This window comes from Sus scrofa, chromosome 3, assembly GCF_000003025.6.
Source record: "Sus scrofa isolate TJ Tabasco breed Duroc chromosome 3, Sscrofa11.1, whole genome shotgun sequence".
Taxonomy (NCBI): Eukaryota; Metazoa; Chordata; class Mammalia; order Artiodactyla; family Suidae; genus Sus; species Sus scrofa.
In genome coordinates, this window is record NC_010445.4 from 69,286,950 (window position 1) to 69,308,200 (window position 21,251).

General features: G+C 38.9%; 1 protein-coding gene across 6 annotated transcripts in view; it reads right to left on the reverse strand.

The window, feature by feature from the left end:
- Positions 1 to 21,251, reverse strand: part of ALMS1 (ALMS1, centrosome and basal body associated protein) — a 163,302-nt gene that overhangs the window by 33,208 nt on the left and 108,843 nt on the right. For all 6 annotated transcript variants that reach the window (XR_002342571.1, XM_013996028.2, XM_021087373.1 and 3 more), the window contains 3 exons: positions 10,305 to 10,442; positions 7,726 to 7,896; positions 1,857 to 3,016 (listed from right to left, as the gene is read on the reverse strand). Coding sequence is in view for 5 of the 6 variants with exons in the window: in XM_013996028.2 (XP_013851482.1) it covers positions 1,857 to 3,016; positions 7,726 to 7,896; positions 10,305 to 10,442 (1,469 nt within the window). In the remaining variant the exon portion in view is untranslated. The remainder of the gene's footprint in view (positions 1 to 1,856; positions 3,017 to 7,725; positions 7,897 to 10,304; positions 10,443 to 21,251) is intronic.

The following is a 21,251-nucleotide window of genomic DNA, read 5'->3' on the forward strand; positions in this document are numbered from 1 at the left end:
AGTAGATTAGTGGTTGTCAGGGAATGGCAGGAAGGGGGAATAGAGTGACTGCTTAATGGGGATGAGGTTTCCACTGGGGTGATGAAAAAGTTCCAGAACTAGATAGTGGTGATGGTTGTAAAACACAGTGAATGCACTCAGTGCCACTGAAGTGTACACTTTAAAACAATAAAACTATAAACTTTATGCTATGTATATGTATTTGACCATACATACCAAAAACCCCTCTATCTGCATCTCTTCCCTCTATCTCGTCTATGGAATAAAAAGCCTCGATCTGTGTCATTCCCCCATTTTTCACTTACTTCAAAAAAAAGTCTTACTGTACTATTTATATGTATAATTACTGTCATTTAATACCTACCGAAAATTCAAATACAAAAAATATTATATAAATATAATTATATATTTATGCCTGAATATTTTGTGCCTCCTTTTCTCTAGATTAGTGGTCTCCAAATTGTTTTGGTAATGGGATCCTACTGATAAAATATTTCTGACCACAAATTACCACAGTAGATATTTATAAATTATATACCACCTCTGCACTCATATTGTAAAACACATAAAAATATAAACTTTAAAAGGCTGAGAATAATAAATATAAATCTATTACTTTTCTTTCCATACTCCTATGAACCATTGTGCAAGTATCCCTTTTTGGACAGCATATTATAAATATAATATTACAAATATTATAAATTTTATTCTTGGGTTAAAGTAATGGTCTGCATTTATTGACCCCTTGAGATGGCCTTTATGGAATTCCCTAAACTAAGGTCCAATTAGCCTTATATGGGTGTTGTTACTGAGAAGGTACTACAAACATGCTTTTGAGGACTCTTACACCATAATGCCATCTTTATGAGAAGGGATAAAGAAGAGACAGATGAGAGAAATTGCTCTTAAGTCTTAGCACTAGAAATATCTGCAATGCTTTTGAAATTTTAGTTTGTTTTTATATTACAGAATCATGTAATTGATCAAAAAACTCTAGCAACATTAACTGCTAGAAAATATAAAGCAAAATTTGTGGCTCACTTTTAGCAACCGTATCTATAAGGTATCATTAACTTGTTTTCCCATTACTCTTATTTCTTTCCTTATTTATTTATTTATTTATTTGAGCCACACCTACTTGCAGAAGTTCCCATGCTAGGGGTCAAATTGGAACTGCAGCTTCTGGCCTACACCAGTCACAGCAATGCCAGATCCAAGCTGCGTCTGAGACCTATACTGCAGCTCATGGCAACACCAGATCATCAACCCACTGGTGGGGCCAGGGATCAAACCCTCATCCTCATGGATACTAGTCAGGTTCACTACTGCTGAGCCAAGATGAGAACTCCCACTTATTTATTTTTTAAATTATGTTGTAGCTCACCCCTCCCTGGCTTCAGTCTAATTTTCTATCATTCTAATTCTTCATTTACTTAAAAAAAAAAAATCACATTACTTACATATGTATGTGTGTACATGTGCGTGCTTAAGAGCACCTCAAAATTTCTTAAAACACAGGGAGGAATGAATAAACAAAAACCAACCAACCAAAAAACCCAGGCAATATTGTTCAGAATGGAGGTCATTCTAAACTTGAAGCACCCCATACCAAGGGTATACTTTGCAGATTCTGAAGCATTTAGCAGCAAGGCCTTTCATTTGTAATTCATAAGCGAATGTTGATGAAAATAATGACAACTCACAATAGCACTGTACTACACTTTCTCACTCTTTTCCAGTTGGTAAGAAATGTTATAGTGAGGAAAGGGCAATTGGCTTTTTTTCACCTGTGTGCAAACTTGAAAAGTCCATGAAAAAGGCAGTCACATTGCCAGATGCAATTTGTAGCCATGTACCTGGATGTGTTTCCTTCTGGTGTGTTCTGAAGTAATTTGGGGATAACCTGTATTCAATGCTTTCTTGTTTTTCTTGCTCTGCTTCTCAAGGTACCGCCTTTGATGGTCAGTGATGCTGCTGTATAATTTAATTCGTCTGGGTGACAGACAAACTCTTTCATGGCCAAAAGCATGGATCAATCGAGCAGTGTCAATGGTGGAAATAGAGCTACTTCCGTCATGCAAAGTCACTTCCTTATCTGTTTGGGCCAATATATCAGATTCCACAGGAGAAGTGGTGGTGGAAAGAATGGGAGTATCTGTGAGCAGCTCACTTTCCTCTGAGTGTCTAGAATCTGAAGAAGTGTTATTTATATAATGAACACCTGGCTGTTTTCTCAGAATATATTTATCAAATTTAATCTGTTCAATTTTAATCTGATTGGACCTCCCAGGCTGATGAGTAGAAAGAATCTTATTTTTTTTAAGATCGCTTGTGTTTTTATGGCATTTTTCCAGGCTTTTATATCGTTTCTTTTTCTGAAGCTTGTTCTTCTGCTGCTGTTGTCTACGACTCCATTCCTGAACCTCTTGCTCCCCCCTGCTATCATCCTGTGTACTTTCTGAGGGCTGGAGGGAATGTGTGATGGGATGCTGAAGAAGTTTAGCCAAACGATCAAGTCGTTCCACCAAGGAAAGTTCTTCCTTGGCACCGAACTCAGGAGGTTTCTGTTGCTTCTGTCGCTCTTGATACTTGTTCCAGAGTTCATTCAGACTCACGGTGGGCTGAGTTGTTAGCTCTGGGGTGGGCTTATGATCGCTTTTAGGATCATTAACTTGTTTGTCACATTTTGGATAAGCTCTAGCCTGACTTTTAGGAGTCTGCTTCACTTCTTTGTTTTCCAGGTTGACATTGATACTGAGGCTCTCTATTCTGGTATAATCTGTCTTTGTCTTTTCCATATTTTGATAAGGGGGAGGAAGAAAAGTCTGTTCTCTTTCTTTGTCTGGATGGTGCTGAAAGAAATCTTTCCAAGAATGCCTCATGAAAACACTCCTTCCTAAGGATTCATGGCAAAAATCTTGATCATTTGGTAGGTGCACTGGATGATGAAAGTAAAACTTTGCTGACCTGAAGACAGAATGGGTAGTATTTTCAAATTCTGAATGACATCTGGACTCTGAAAACGAGAGGAAAAAAAAGACTTTGAAGGACTTTCAAAATATTTGCTTTCTCTTTAAAAGTAGTATTGACATGTAATTCTTCAGATACAAAATAAATAACAGTTTGTCTTATTTTTTCCTTTTACAGCCACACTTGTAGCATATGGAAGTTTCCCAGCCAGGGGTTGAATCAGAGCTGCAGGCAAATGCCACAGCCATGGCAACACTGGATCTGAGTTGCATCTTTTACCTATGTCGCAATTTAGGGCAACACTGGAATCTTAACCCCCTGAATGAGGCCAGGGGATCGAATCTGCATCCTCACAGAGACAGTGTCAGCCCTTAACCCATTGAGCCACAATGGGAACTCCAAAGAACAGTTTATATAAAGTTTCAGAAAATTCATTACCTGCACAAAGGATTCATGCCTTATATCTAGTGGCCAGAGTGGCATGGTAACAGTTTAAGAGACTCAGGGTCAAAAGATGCAGATTCTGGGCTGGATTCTGACACAGACTGGCTGTATGACTTTGAGAAAGGCACTCTGGTTCTCTGGATTGTTACAGAGCTGCAGCTATGTATTCACTGCCTACTACCATGTTTTAAAGCCTTTCAAAATTCCTTTCGTGAACCATTTTCACATTTTCCTCAATTTCTTTATTGTGGTAAAATATAAAATTTACCATCTTCCTTCTTCTTCTTCTTTTTTTTTTTTTTTTTTTTTTTTGCTTTTTAGGGCCACACCCATGGCATACAGAGGTTCCTAGGCTAGGGGTTGAATTGGAGCTGTAGCTGCCCGCCTGCCGCAGCCGCAGCAACGTGGGATCTGAGCCGCATCTGTGACCTACACCACAGCTCATGCAACACTGGATCTTTAACCCACTGAGTGAGGCCAGGGATCAAACCCACAACCTCATGGTTACTAGTCTGATTCATTTCCGCTGTGCCACAACGAGACAAAAGAATGAAACTGAACCATTATCTTAGACCATACATAAAACCCAATTCTAAATAGATTAAAGATTTAAATTTAAGATTTGAAACCATAAAACTCCTAGAAGAGAACAAAGGTAGTTAGAGCCTTAACACTGATGTTATTAGCAATTACTTTCTGAATTTCACACCAAAAGCAAAGATTACAGAAGCAAAAATAAATAACAGGCGTACATCCAACTAAAAGGCTTCTTCACAGAAAAAGAAACAAACAACCCAATTTTAAAAATGGGCAGAGGATCTTAATAGACATCTTTGCAAAGACATACAAAAGGCTAACAAATATAGGAAAAGATGCTCAGAATCACTTATCATCAACGGGAACTCCCACTAAACATTTTTAAGCATATAGCTATGTATGTTCACACTGTTGCACAACAGATCTGTAGAATCTCTTCATCTTGCAACACTGAAACTATACCAACTCAACATTAATTCTCACTCCCTGCTTTCCCTAGCTCTTGGCAATCATTTTTCTATTTTATTTCTATGATTTTTAATACTTCAGATACTTCACATAGGTGGAATATACAGTATTTGACCTTTTGAGACTGGCTTATTTCATTTGGCACAATGTCCCTGAGGTTCAACTATGTTGTAGCAGGTGACAGGATTTTCTTCTTTTTCAAGGCTGTGTATACTTATAACGTATTACATCTATCTATATCTACCTATCTACCTATACCACATTTTAAATGTGTAGATATATACTGCATCTACCTATTTATCTATCAATCACATTTTTAATGTGTAGATATATACCACATTTTCTTTATCTAGTCACCTGTCGATGATGGACATTTGGGTTGTTTCCATGTCTTGATTATTGTGAGTAATGCTACAATGAACATGGCTGTACAGATATCTCTGAAATCCTGCTTTGAATTCTTTTGGATATATACCTAGAAGTGGGATTGCTAAATCATATGGTCATTTTATTTTTAATTTTTTTATGAATTTCCATACCACCTTCCATAATGCCCAAAACATTTTATTTTCCCACCAATAGTGCACAAGGTTCCAATTTCCTGCATCCTTGCAGAGAATTGTTATTTATTATCCACCCTAATAGGTATGAAGTGGTATCTTGTGGTTTTGATTTGCATTTCTCTGATGATTAGTGATATTAAGCATCTTTTCGTAAGCATGTTGGCCATTCATACCTACTTCTTTTTTATATATTTTTTTTTTTCGGTCTTTTTTTTTTTTTTTTTTGCTATTTCTTGGGCCGCTCCCGCGGCATATGGAGGTTCCCAGGCTAGGGGTTGAATCGGAGCTGTAGCCACCGGCCTACGTCAGAGCCACAGCAACGTGGGATCCGAGCGTCTGCAACCTACACCACAGCTCACGGCAACGCCGGATCGTTAACCCACTGAGCAAGGGCAGGGACCGAACCCGCAACCTCATGGTTCCTAGTCGGATTCGTTAACCACTGCGCCACGACGGGAACTTCTCATACCTACTTCTTAGAAAGCTATCTATTTAAGTCCTTTACCCATTTTTACATTGGGTTTCTTTTTTGAGTTTTGTTAAGTTCCAGATATAATCCATGATATTAATCAATTATCATGATTTACAAATATTTTCTCCATTTCACCGTCTGTTTTCACTGTGTGGGCTGTGTCTGTTGACAGTTTTTTTCTTTTGTTTTTTGGTCTTTTTAGGGCTGCCCCCACAGCTACGGAGGTTCCCAGGCTAAGGGGTGAATCTGAGCTGTAGCCACCGCCCTACACCACAGCCATAGCCAACCAGCATGAGATCCGAGGTGTGTCTGTGACCTATACCAGAGCTCACAGCCATTCCAGATCCTTAACCCACTGAATGAGGCTAGGGATTGAGCCTGCCTCCTTATGGGTGCTAGTCAGATTCATTTCTGCTGAGTCACAATGGGGATTCCCTTCGATGCAGTTTTAAATTCTGATGTAGTATAATTTATTTATTTTTGTTTTTGTTGCCTGTACTTTTGGTGTCATGTCCAAGAAAGCACTGCCAAATTCAATGTCATTAAGTTTTTTTCCTATGTTTTCTTCTAAGAGTTTTATAATTTTAGCTCTTCTGTTTGGATCTTTGATTCATTCTGAGTTAACTTTGTATATGGTAATGGTTCTAATTCTTTTTTTTTTTTTTTTTTTTTTGGTCTTTTTGCCTTTTCTAGGGCAGCTTCCCATGGCATATGGAGGTTCCCAGGCTAGGGGGCGAATCAGAGCTGTAGCCACTGGCCTACACCAGAGCCACAGCAACTTGGGATCCGAGCTGTGTCTGCAACCTACACCACAACTCACGGCAACGCAGGATCCTTAACCCACTGAGCAAGGCCAGGGATCAAACCCGCAACCTCATGGTTCCTAGTTGGATTCGTTAACCACTGCACCATGACGGGAACTCTAGTCCTAATTCTTTTACAAGCAGACATCCAGTTTTGCAGCACCACTTTTATTTAAAAAAAATTTTTGTCTTTTGTCTTTTTAGGTCCTCGCCTGCTGCATATGGAGGTTCCCAGGCTAGGGGTCTAATTGTAGCTGTTGCCACTGGCCTACGCCAGAGCCACAGCAACGCCAGATCTGAGCCGTGTCTGTAACCTACACCACAGCTCATGGCAAAGCCAGATCCTTAACCCACTGAGTGAGGCCAAGGATTGAACCCACAACCTCATGGTTCCTGGTCAGATTCATTTCTGCTCACCATCAAGGGAACTCCTCCAGCACCATTTGCTGATGAGACTATTCTTTGCCCACTACATAGTCTTGACACTCTTGTGGAAAATCATACATCTAATATATTCTTAATGTGAGCAACTGCACCAGGACTCTTTTCAAAATACAATATGGTCAAAAAGAACGAAATACCAGCATTTTTAGCAACATGGATGGACCTAGAAACTATCTTGCTAAGTGAAATCAGCCATACAATGAGACACCAACATCAAATGTTTCACTGACATGTGGAATCTGAAAAAAGGACAGACAGAACTTCTTTGCAGAACAGATGCAGACTCATAGACATTAAAAAACTTATGGTCTCCGGAGGAGACAGTTTGGGGGGTGGGGGGATGTGCTTGGGCTGTGGGATGGAAATCCTGTGAAATCAGATTGTTATGATCATTATACAACTACAGATGTGATAAATTCATTTGAGTAATAAAAAAAAATACAATATGGACCAGCTTTTGAATGTCTTTCTTTTCTTATCTGGATACTGCTCTATTTTCTTCCAAGAGGTAGACAGAGTTTGACTGCCAGAGTGTCAGGGCTTGTGTCTTAGATGCTTTTCCTTTATGTTATTAGAAAAAGAGGGCCATAGGTAAACACAGATAGATTTGATCTTGGGTCTACTATAATTTTAAAAAAGCTGGTACTGAGGCTTTTTCTGTTTTTGTCAGTCTTTTGGAATGCCTTGAGTTTTTAAACTTTCCCCTGCTTCAGTACTGAGACATGATATTTCATTTCTAATACTATCAGGCTTAGGTACTTATCTGTAATCCTACTTATAAGTTGCCAATATCATTTCCTAGGAGGAGTAAATATTTTACAAAGCAATATTACATCCACATACACAAAGCTGCACTGAAATGATCTGCATAAGAAAACAAAAAATTCTTAAAAATTTAAAAACGGAATTCTGTTTAAATTATAAGGCTATATTCTCATTAGCATTACGTGGAAACCCAGAGACACAGGTGCATGAGCACACACTCTTTTACACTCCCCCCATCCCCACCCCCCAATCCCATTACCTGCAATATCTATTTGCAAGGATTTCTTCTCTTCTGGCCAGGCTTCCTTAGGAACTGTCTTCTTACTGTGCATCTCTTCTTTCTGTTTAATGGCTTTAGTAGCTGGTATGTTATCAATCTTTGAGTCTTGCGGTTGAGTTGAGTACCCTGAAGCAGCAGCAGTACTGGAATCTAACAGTGAAATTAACACAATATTCAGATAGTAAGTTGGCAAAAATTATTTTAAAATACCTCTCAAGGAGTTCTTTGGTGGCCTAGTGGTTAAGGATCCAATGTTGGAGTTGCCATCATGGCACAGCAGAAATGAATTCAACTAGGAACCATGAGGTTGCGGATTTGATCCCTGGCCTCGCTCAGTGGGTTAAGGATCCGGTGTTGCTGTGAGCTATGGTGTAGGTCACAGACTCAGCTCAGATCCCGTGTTGCTGTGGCTGTGGCAGAGGCCAGCAGCTGTAGCTCCGATTAGACCCCTAGCCTGGGAAACTCCATATGCCGAGGGAGCAGCCCAAGAAATGGCAAAAAGACAAAAAAAAAAAAGGATCCAATGTTGTCATGTTGTCACTGTTGTGGCTTGGGTTCAATCCCTACCCTGGGAACTTCCACATGTGTGTGTGTGGCCAAAATAAAATAAAATAAAATACCTCTCCAGCATTTACTAGTGAAAGTATTGTTCCTGGTTTTGAAGAAAAAATAAAAAGATCAATCAGAAATGTACTTAGGAACTGCTGATGTAACCTGGAGTTTTTTTAAAAAAGTACAGAAATCTATGTCATACAAAGTAAAAGAATTACACCATAAGTGAACGAAAGATTAAAAAGAGTTCCCATTGTTTCAATGGGATCAGCAGCATCTTGGGAGTGCTGGAATGCAGGTTCAATCCACGGCCCAGCACACTGGGTTAATGATCCAGTGTTGCTGTAGCTGTGGCTTAGGATCTGATCCTGGCCAAGTAACTCCATATGCCTGGGGGCAGCAAAAAAGAAAAAAAAGTATAAGTACTCAAAGGAGGAGAAACCACTTCCAGCTAGGAGAATCATGGAAGAACTCTGGAGTAAAGTAACAATTGATTTGGGGTGTGAGAAGACAGTTAAACTGGATACACACTGAGATAGAAAGAGAAAGGCATTTTGGGAAAAAACTGGAATTAGGAAGGCAACTGAACATCTAAGAAACAGAGCAAGGATGTGGTTTATTTGATTATAGAATTTGTAAGGAAAAGAGGTGAAAATTAGCATTTGACAAGTCATTTGGGAGCCAATTCTATTTTTCTGAAGGACTAGGCTAAAAAAGTTTAGTTTTTATTCTTAAGGGCAATGAAAACTTGTTGATGAGATTAACATGATGGAAACTTTTTCTGAAGCATTCATTTAGCAACTCAAAGAAAGGGGGTAAATTTTTGAAATATTGCTCAGAATACAATATAATTGGAAAAAGAAGCAATACACAAAAATAGAGCAGTGTTAAGTTATATTCCAAAATATGTTTCTATTTATAATTGTGGCAGAGACTACCAGCTGTCCTTTGAAATCTATTTTACTCTTCCTCAAAACAGAATCTGACTTTAGCTGGGCATATGTTCACCAGAATACAGATTATATTTTTCAGACTCCCTGCCAATATAGGTTGGTGTTACCATGTGAATAAGCCTGGCCTGGATGGGAGCGGAATGGTACACTTAACTTTTGAGAAGTATTTAAAGGAATGACTGCAGCTCCCTTCATGGCTCAGCGAGTTACAAACCCAACTAGTACCCAAGAGGATGCGGGTTTGATCCCTGGCCTCGTTCAGTGGGTTAATGATCCTGCGTTGCCCTGAGCTGTGGCGTAGGTCACGGAAGCAGCTTGGATCCCACATTGCTGTGGCTGCGGCGTAGGCTGGTGGCTGTAGCTTTAATTCGACCCCTAGCCTAGAACCTTTCATATGCCACAGGTACAGCCCTAAATAAGAATAAATAAAAATAAAAAATAAAGGAATGACTATGCTTTTTTTTTTCTTTTCCTTTCTTCCTTTCTGCTGGCTATAGCATGAGAAGAGAGGGTAAAATATTGGAGCAACAAGAAAGAAAGAGGTTTGTTCCCTGATACATTTTTCTGCCTTCTTTAAGCCAGCATTATTTTGCTTTTGTTTTCATCTCTCAGAGCCACAACTAATCCCAACTTCACATTTTAATAGGCATTTTTAATCAGCACAATCCTACTTAAGTAAATTAACTGGGTAGGCATTTAAGAAGTAAACAAGCTAAATTCCTAAAGAACAAAGGCCTATGCATAACAATGTTATTCTAGAGTTAACATCTCATCACACCAAGTATTTTTATCAGTAGAGTTTTTTAAAAAGTATATTATGTGAATGTCTGGCAATGAGATTAATTTCTGTAAAACATTCACAAAGTTCTCCAAAGACACCTCAAAGAGCTTTTAAAAATGTTAATTTTACCTGCCAGTGTATACCAATATCCTATTTCACATATGAGAAAGATGGAGGAGGGGTGAAGAGAACAAGAATAGACATACTTTTCTATTTACACTTATTTTAGAAGGCCAGATGAAAATAATACACTGATAATTCAGTTCTACTACCTGCAGTATCTTTCAGCAAGGGTTCCTTTTCTTCAGACTGGGCAGCCTCGGGCACTGCCCTTTTACTGGAGCTCTCCTTTTTCTGGTTTTCTCCTGAGGGGTCCTCATTCCCAGTGATGAAAACTTGAACTTGAGCATCTGGAACAATGACATCATTTTATCCCATTAAGAAGGAAAAGATAATTAACACAACAGGTAAGTAATCTACACCCCGCGAACAAAAACAAAAACAAAAACCTAAACTCTACCATATAAAGGCTGTGACTTTTTTGGGGTGTTTGGAAAGTTTTCCATATTTCTCTGCACACAATTCCTTTAAATAAAACCTGCTCTTTGATGATTTGATGCAACAGTAAAAAAACAAAACAGGAGTTCCCGTCGTGGCTCAGTGTTAACGAATCCAACTAGGAACCATGAGGGTCCATCCCTGGCCTTGCTCAATGGGTTAAGGAATCTGGCATTGCCGTGTGCTGTGGTGTGGGTCACAGATGCGGCTCGGATCCTGCTGCTGTGGCTGTGGCGTAGGCCGGTGGCTACAGCTCCCATTCAACCCCTAGCCTGGAAACTTCCATATGCTACGGGAGCGGCCCTAGAAAAGGCAAAAAGACAAAACAAACAAACAAACAAACAAAACTCTATATAAAAAAAAAAAATCTCCTGAAGTTACATCCCTTTGTCTCATATTTTCTATTTGCTTTCTGTTTTTCTGGTTATACCTCCTAGAGACTTATCTACCTTATTGATCTTTAAAAATCAGCTCTTTTCCTTTTTATTGTATAAGAAAAACTCAAGCACAAAATAATAATGTTGGTAAATAAATTAAAAATCACCAATACAACAATTAGAATACAGCTGTCAAACAGTTAATAATGGTTATATCATTTTTACAATGGATTGACAAGATTTATTTTCTATCTCTAAGAATGAGTATTTTTCAACAAAGCAATCAGAAAGGCAATAAAAATAACTAAAAACAACATAATGAACATCAATGTATCTCTCATAGAGCTTAAGAAATAAAAAATATACAGACATAATGATATGATGATTCCCTGTATAAAGCCTCAACTAATACCATTCTCTTTTCAATAGAAACCTGAAGCTGAATTTAGCGTTTGCCAATCTCAAAGGTGTTTCTGAAATTTTTTATATTTTACAGGTTTTACTCAGCAATGTACTGTATTGTTTTGCATGTCTTTAAACTTTATATAAAGGGTATAATACCCTGTGTACCTTTAAGCAATGTGCCTTTTATTTATTTATTTATTTTTTTTGGTCTTTTGTCTTTTTGTCTTTTGTTGTTGTTGTTGTTGTTGTTGCTATTTCTTGGGCCGCTCCCGCAGCATATGGAGGTTCCCAGGCTAGGGGTTGAATCGGAGCTGTAGCCACCGGCCTACACCAGAGCCACAGCAACTAGGGATCCGAGCCGCGTCTGCAACCTACACCACAGCTCACGGCAACGCCAGATCGTTAACCCACTGAGCAAGGGCAGGGACCGAACCCGCAACCTCATGGTTCCTAGTCGGATTCGTTAACCACTGCGCCACGATGGGAACTCCCAATGTGCCTTTTACACTCAGTATTGTGACTGGGGGATTTACTCACAGTGACTCTGAAGAAATCATTCTCAATGAATTACTGTATCAAATCACTTCTTGATAAACTTTAGGCTATTTCTAATTTTTCATATTAAAAAGCATTACGATGAACATTCAGGTAAAATTTCTTTATAGGTTGTATGAATTGCAGATATCTTTTCTCAGTCTATGTCTTCTTTGAATTGTTTTATGATGTCTTTGGTCTACAAAATTTTTCATTTTAATAATAACATTGATTTCCTTTTTCCTTCATGGTCTGTGTTTCTTTGTTTAAGAAATCAGTATTTCATCAAAGGATAGTCATCTAAATTTTAAAAGCTTAAAGTTTTCCTGTTTACATTTAATCTCACTTGACTATATTTTTGTTTAGGGTGTAGTAAGAGTCTACCTGATTTTATTGTCTCTTACATATATAATCAGTGGCCCAAACTCTATTGCATAGTTCATCCTTTCTCCATGAATTTTATTTATTTACTTATTTATTCATTTAGGTCTTTTGAGGGCCACACCCACGGCACATGGAGGTTCCCAGGCTAGGGGGTGAATTGGAGCTATAGCCACTGGCCTACACCACAGCCACAGCAAAGCCAGATCCGAGCCATGTCTGTGACCCACACCACACTTCACAGCAAGGCTGGATCCCCAACCCACTGAGCGAGGCCAGGGGTCGAACCCTCGTCCTCATAGTTACTACTCAGGTTTGTTTCTGCTGAGCCACAACAGGAACTCCATTTCTCTATGAATTGTTATGCCATGTCTGTCACATATTGTTTCCACATTCATAGGGTGTGTTTCTGCATCAACATATAGTTCCATTTTCTGTTTATTCCTTTGCAAATGGTCTTCAATATACATATAAACACATAAATATATACATATGTATATACATATAAATAAAATAAGTCTTGATGCCTGGTGTGGCAAGTTCCCTGGCCAGGGATTGAACCCGCGCCACAGCAGTTATGAAACCAGATCCTTAACCACTAGGGAACGCCTTTACCTTATTCTTTATACATTTTGATATTAAAAAAAAAAAGGAATCAGCCTGTTAAGTTCTATGAAAAATTCTACTGAAATTTTGAGTAGCAATGCACTGAATTTATTTAGGTATTTCTTAATATATTTCTTTCTTTCTTTTTTTTTTTTTTTTTGTCTTTTCTAGGGCCACATCCAAGGCACATTGAGGTTCCCAGGCTAAGGGTCAAATCGGAGCTGCAGCTGCCGACCTACGCCACAGCCAAGCAGGATCCAAGCTGCATCTGCAACCTATGTTACAGCTTATGAAAACACCGGATCCTCAACCCACTGAGCGAGGCCAGGGATCAAACCCACAACCTCATGGTTCCTAGTCGTATTCGTTAACCTCTGATCCATGACAGGAACTCCTCTTAATATATTTCAATAAAGCTTCATCGTTTTCTCTACATGAGTCTTGCACGTCCTTTGTTAGGTTCATTATTTACTTATTTTTTGAAAAGATATCTTAAAAAAAACTTTTGTATTATGCATCAGAAGACACATACCAAAAAAATGTACAAACACAGAACTCAGTGAATTGTTAAAAAATGGACATACACTCAAGATTAAAAAAAAAAAATCTGGTTAGAAGCCTACATGCTCCCCTCATTCTTTCTTCCAATCTCCCATAGGCTGAGCATAACACAGCATTCTAAATGCAACAAAGTACTTACATTTCTAAATTTTATATAAATGGAATAATATAGCACATATCCCTTATGTCTTGCTTTCTTCTCTCACATCATATTTCTTAGATTCATTAAGTGTTAAAACATATATTTGTGCTTTACTCAGTCTTCTTCTAGTTAGTATACAATAATGTTAATATGCCAAAATTCATCCATACTACTGGAAAAATAATGGGCATCTGTTAATTTCCAGTTTGAAGCTGTTACAAAAATTGCTATGAAGAATATTCATGTGTGTCTTTTGGCACATCTTTTTCTGTACCATATACAGTTAGGAATGATTGCTAGGTTATGCTTTTGTGTAACTTAGTAGGCAAACCGCTTTCCAAGGTTACTAATTTACATTCTCACCAGCAGTAAATAAGAACTATATTCTCATCAGTAAGATATTAACTTTTTCATTTCAGCCATTCTAATGGGAATGAAGAGATTTTATTTTGTTTTTAATTTTCACTTTTTTTTTTTTTTTTTTTTGGCTATTTAGTTAGCAAAAACTACGGAAGTGGCCAGGCAAGGGGTCAAATCAGAGCGGCAGCTGCCAGCCTACACCACAGCCACAGCAACACTGCATGCAAGCCAAATCTGTGAACTACACCACAGCTCAAGGCAGTGCTGGATCCTTAACCTACTAAGTGGGGCCTGGGATCAAACCCGCATCCTCATGGATACTAGTTGGGTTTGTTACAGCTGAGCCACAACAGGAACTCCCTTAATTTGCAATTTTTTGTTGATGAATTAAGTTGAATACTTTGCATATGTTCATTGGCCACTGGATATTCTTTTTTTTTGGTCTTTTGTTGTTGTTGTTGCTATCTCTTGGGCCGCTTCCGTGGCATATGGAGGTTCCCAGGCTAGGGGTTGAATCGGAGCTGTAGCCACCGGCCTACGCCAGAGCCACAGCAATGTGGGATCCGAGCCGCGTCTGCAACCTACACCACAGCTCACGGCAACGCCGGACCGTTAACCCACTGAGCAAGGGCAGGGACCGAACCCGCAACCTCACGGTTCCTAGTCGGATTTGTTAACCACTGCGCCACGACGGGAACTCCTGGATATTCTTTTTATAAAGTTCCTATTCAAGTCTTTTGCCCTTTTTACAAACTGGATTGACTATCTTTTCCATATTGATTTGTATGAGTTCTTTTTTATATTCAGGATATATGTTCTTTGTGATATAAGCATTGCACTGTATCTTTCCCACTCTGTGGCTTGTCTTTTTATTCTTATTTTGTATTTCATTAATACTTTAATTTAATGTGACATATTCATCAATATTTTCTATTATGGCTATTATTTTTAGGGGGAATACAATGTAATAAATATTTTCCCATTCCAAGATTATAAAGACATATTCCTCTTTATTTTCTTGCATAAGATTAATCTATTTACCTATTTATGCTTTTCATATTTAAATCTATAAAGTACATGTAATCAATTTTGGTGTATAGTGTGAACCAGGGAGTTAATGTCCCCCCCATATCCAGTTTATATAACATCATTTTACTGAAAAGATTACCTTTCCCCGCACCATACTGCAGTGGAACTTTTACAATAAAAATCAGGTTGTCTGTATGCACACACACACACACACACACACACACACGCACGCACGCACGCACACATAAATGTATCTGCTTCTGGAGTATTTTCTCCTACAGTCAGTCTGTTTATCTTTGCGCCAATATCATATTGCCTTAATTACTGCAGCTTTATAATATATTTTGATACTTGGTAGTATAAATCTTCTCAAATTGTTGTTCTTTTTCAAGTTTGCCTTGGCTATTCTTGGCATTCCATATATCCATATCAATTTTAGAATAAGCTTGCTAAATTCTAGGAAAAAACTTGCTGGCATTTTAATCAGATCTTTTCTATTTTTTATGATTTATATTTAAGGGTGTAACTCTGCCCCTAAATAACACTTTTGCTATCTTCTATACATTCTGATATCAGAATTTTGTTATTATTTAATTTTAAATATATTTTAATTTCCAGTATGACTTCCTCTTTTTAACTTCTGAGTTACTTACAACTACATTTTAAAATTTTCAAATAAATTATATGAGTACATATATAATATTTACATATTAAGTATATTAGTTTCATAGGGCTGCCACAATAAATTACTTCCAATAGTGGCTTAAGCCAAAATAAGTCAATTCTTCTGGTCTAGAAGTCTGAAATCAAGGTGTCAGCAGGGACTTGGTCTCTCAAGGTCTCTCGCTTGAAAATCCTTTCCTTCTCTCTTCCATTTTCTTTTCTTTTTTTTTTTTTTTTTTCTTTTTGTCTTTTTGCTATTTCTTGGGCCGCCCCATAGCATATGGAGGTTCCCAGATCAGGGGTCGAATCGGAGCTGTAGCCCCCGGCCTACGCCAGAGCCACAGCAACGCAGGATCCGAGCCGTGTCTGCAACCTACACCACAGCTCAGGGCAACGCCGGATCGTTAACCCACTGAGCAAGGGCAGGGACTGAACCCGCAACCTTATGGTTCCTAGTCGGATTCGTTAACCACTGCGCCACGACGGGAACTCCTTTCTTCCATTTTCAATGACCTCTGATGTTCCCTGGCTTTGGGCAGCATAACTCCAATCTCTGCTTCTTTCTTCATGATCTCCCCTCCTTTTTATAAGTATACCAATTGCTGGATTTAAGGCCCACCCAAAATCCAGTCTGATTTAATCTGAAGGTCTAATTATACCTACAAAGACCCCCTATTTCCAAATAAGGTCACATTCTCAAGTTCCCAGTGGACATGAATTTTGCGAGGAACACTACTCAATTCACAATACCTGGATTTTTGTTTCATTCTGTTATGCCACATTTTTACTGTTGAGCTGTAATTTAACCACACTATAGTAAGAGAAGCTGTTCTGACTGCATTAATGCTTTCATCAACTTTTCTATGTGTTCCAGGTGTTCTTTAAAAAATGCAGAGTTGGAATTCCCTTCGTGGTGCAGCGAAATTGAATGCAACTAGGAACCATGAGGTTGTGGGTTTGATCCCTGGCCTCGCCAGTGGGTTAAGGATCTGACATTGTCATGAGCTGCGGTGTAGGCTGCAGCCATGGTTTGGATCTGGCATTGCTGTGGCTGTGGCAAAGGCCAGCAGCTGTGGCTCCAATTTGACTCGTAGCCTGGGAACCTCCATATGCCACGGGTATGGCCCTAAAAAGAAAAAAAATAAAATAAAAATTAAAAAAACTGAAAATGCAGAGTTCTATGGAATTGCCCATTGTGGCTCAATGGGTTAAGAATCTGACTGCAGCAGCTTGGGTTGCTGTGAAGGTGTGGGCTCAATCCCTGACCCAGTGCAGTGGGTTAAAAGATCTGGTGTTGTTGCAGCTGTGGCTAGGATTCAATTCTTGGCCCAGGAACTTCCATATGATATGGGTGGGGCCCTAAAAAGGAAAAAAAAAGAAACGAAACACAGTTCTCTATAGTTAAGTCAAACTTTTAAATCTCATTGTTTCATTTTCTTTCCTGATTGCTCAGTTTCTTTCTTTTTATTTATTTATTTATTTATTTTTTGTCTTTTTGCCATTTCTTGGGCCTCTCTCGCGGCATATGGAGGTTCCCAGGCTAGAGGTCTAATCGGAGCTATAGCTGCCAGTCTATGCCAGAGCCACAGCAACGCAGGATCCGAGCCGTGTCTGCAACCTACACCACAGCTCACGGCAACGCCGGATCATTAACCCACTGAGCAAGGGCAGGGACCGAACCCACAACCTCATGGTTCCTAGTCGGATTCGTTAACCACTGCGCCACGACGGGAACTCCTGCTCAGTTTCTGATAGGTATGTACGGTTGAGTGTTTTTCCTGATATCTTCCTGTAACTTTTCTTGCACACAAGTTTGAATACGTAAAAATAAGCTCAAATTTTATCTTGTTGGTGTACTTGATCCTTTTGCTACTCTGAGGTAAACTCTTATCTGTATTAGTATTTTTTGGCCTGGAATTTTGTTTCGTCAACATTAACATTGCTCATTAGCTTTTCTTTGGTTAGTGTTTTCCAAATATATCTTTTCCCATTTCTTTTATGTTTTGGGACATAAGGCAAAATAAAATGTAATCTAGTCATATATATATATATATGCACACATACACAGGTGTATTGAAAGTAAAATAGGAGTTTCCGTTGTGGCTCAGTGGTTAACGAATTCGACTAGAAACCATGAGGTTGTGGGTTTGATCCCTGGCCTTGCTCAGTGGGTTAAGGATCCGGCATTGTCATGAGCTGTGGTATAGGTCACAGATGTGGCTCGGATCCCGCGTTGCTGTGGCTCTGGTATAGGCTGGCGGCTGCAGCTCTGATTCGACACCTAGCCTAGGAACCTCCACATGCTGCAGGAGCAACCCTAGAAATGGCAAAAAAAAAAAAAAAGAAAAAGTCAAATAGTTTCATTAAGCTTATAACAGAAATCAGTTTCCAAATACCACCAATTGCTTTAGCCATTTCTTCTAGTGTCATTATCCTTATTTCCAAAAATAACATGCTTTATACTGAAATATCTTTTTGAATCCCAGAAGTTATCTTTTAATTTCTTTCTATGACCAATATGGTCGTACCTTTGACAAACTGTTCCTATCACACCCATATTCCCTCATTCTACCTTCTGAAAAGTTTTAGCCCTATATCAATGTTCAGTTGTTTATATATTATTATGCAAATAGTAGTCGTGGTGATTAAATCAACATTCAGTCTTATAGACTGGTATGTTTCTATTATTCACAGTTAAGCCAGCTAGTAGAGTCCATTTATTTTCTTTTACAAAGTTTTGCTTTTCCTGAGGAGTTAGTAATTGCCTGTTTTTGCATTTGCTAAGTTTCTATATACCAACACCTACTTCATTGTTTACTAACAAATGTAAAATAAAATTGAAAATCTCTTTTATTTTTTTTTTTTATTTTTATTTTTTTTAGGGCTGCAACAGCAGCATATGGAGGTTTCCAGGCTAGGGGTCTAATCGGAGCTGCAGCTGCTGGCCTATACCACAGGCATGGCAACACAGGATCCAAGCCACATCTGCAGTCTACACCACAGCTCACAGATCCTCAACCCACCAAGCAAGGCCAGGGATTGAACACACAACCTCATGGTGCCTAGTAGGATTCGTTTCCTCTGCGCCATGACGGGAACTCCGAAAATCTAAATGCAAGCGACTACATAAGGTATTCTATAAACATGACTTTTTTCTTACAGTTCTCAATCTGAACTTCTTCTACATCTTCTGTTCCACTATTGCAATGACAATTCCTTTCCTCTGGCTCATGTTGGCCTATTTCCTCCAGCCTAAGTTTTCCTTTTTTAAAAAATTAAATCTACTTCATTTTAATTTAGGGAAATAAATTTTGTGAAATGCCACAGAATGTCAGTCTAATTTCCATTTCTTTGTAGGGACCTGTTTTCTTTCTGGAAGCTTTCAGAATCTCTTTTCTTGCCAGTGTTTCAAAATTTCAAGGTCATGTGCCTTGGTGTGGATTTGTGTACATGACAGTTCTTATTAATATGGAAATTCATATTCTGCAGTTCCGAGAATTAGTCCTATATTTTGATTCCTTCTTTTCTATCCTCCCTACTTCTCTATGGAACACCTGTTTTTTGATGTTGGTTGACCTTTTTGGGCCAATTTTGAATTTTCTTGTCTTTTTTCTTTTCCCTTCTTTTTATGTTCTACTTTCTAACAGATTTCCTCACTTTGATATTCCAATGCTCCTACCAAGACTTTTTTTTTTTTGGCCACACCCGCACCATATGGAAGTTCCTGAGCCTGGGATTAAATGAGAGCCACAGCTGCAACCTATGCCACAGCTGCAGCAATGCTGGATCCTTAACCTGCGCTGGGCTGGGAATTGAACCTGTGCTGCTGCTGCAGAGACAAAGCCAGATCCTTAACCTGCTGTGTCAGAGCAGGAACTCCTGAGATATATTTAATGGGCTCACTTAGCTATTATATAAAAGTCATGTATCAATTTTTCCAGGCAGGCATCCTCCCCCCATCTTTCTTAAAGTCTTTGAGGTGAGAGCTTCTGAGGCTGGGCTTCTCCCATGATGAAATAACTGCACAGGATTAAGCCAAGAGGAGGACTTTTCCTTAGGATGCAAAGGTTGGAAGCAGACCAACAATAACAGTAACAGTAGACTCCCATAGTAAGTGGGAGGTTATAAGAGTCCTTATGTAACAAATACCAATTTCATTCCAAACACATCATCCTTACCAAATGCATCCAAGAGGTGAGCTATAGTTGGTAAGTTCACTGTACAGACTTCTGATGGAGTCCCTTTAGTCTACCACTTTGTTCCCTGCCAAGTTTTCCATATCTACCTCCTTTTCAAGTGTCTGACAGTGGGATCATACAGTTACATCTGTGTCCCAAACTGCTTCTAGCATATAGGTAGTATATGAGAGTTTTCACTTATGAACTAAATTTTGCAAATTTTTTTGCCTTTTTATATACTTGGCAGCTTCAATGTTAACTAGCAGATGTGGTTCTTTTATCTTATTTCAGATTTCAAAATGTTTTTTTTTTTTTTTTTTTTTTTTGTCTTTTTTGTCTTTTTGTTGTTGTTGTTGTTATTGTTGCTATTTCTTGGGCCGCTCCCGCGGCATATGGAGGTTCCCAGCCTAGGGGTTGAATCGGAGCTGTAGCCACCGGCCTACGCCAGAGCCACAGCAACGTGGGATCCGAGCCGTGTCTGCAACCTACACCACAGCTCACGGCAACGCCGGATCGTTAACCCACTGAGCAAGGGCAGGGACCGAACCCGCAACCTCATGGTTCCTAGTCGGATTCGTTAACCACTGCGCCACGACGGGAACTCCTCAAAATGTTTTTTGGTGCAACAAAAAGTTATCTAGAAGAATAAATGTGCACTTTAGCAAGCAATCTTTCACTCGGTTTCCTTATAAAAGCATTAACACCATCACATGAATTCATTAACACTATCTCAACACTTGAACACAGAGCCAGTCTATGTTTGAATACTGCCCCAGGATCAGCTACTATTTGGCTAATAGCTGTGCACAGGAGTAAAAAGCTGTAAATGCAACAAAGCAACACAGGCAAATACACAGGTAGAATTTCAATGGCTCCTGGAATTTTCATTTAATAAATAAATACGACTGTGTTATCAACTAAAAAAGCACAATGTCAGGGACAGAGAAGAAAAAATCATGCAGATCCTAAAGATTAGAAGCTTTTATAAAAAAGCAGGGCCTATATCTGGAGATAAGGATGAAAATTCAAATACCCATGCTGACTAGAGAGCCAAGGTCAATGAATGAAGCAGACTGGGTCTGAGAGTTGTAGGAACTGAAGGAAAAAGGAGAATGCATGTCCTTTCTGCAGAGGACAGCCAAGCCTCAGGGGCGGCTAATAACCGCCACGGAGGAACATACACTCTGAGTGCAACTAGATAGCCTGATTTTTCAAGGGAAGCCCCAAATCTTATTTTTAAATGTTTGCAGCAAAATTTAAAACAAATTTAAAACACCATGTGAGCCATACACTTTCTTGCAGAATCCAACCTAAGGAGATGCTAGTTTGTAGTATCTGACAAATAAATTTATGAGGTGTTTTAATCAAGATTTTCTATGGATTTTAGTCTTTAGAACATACTTAATTAGATATTATTACATTTCA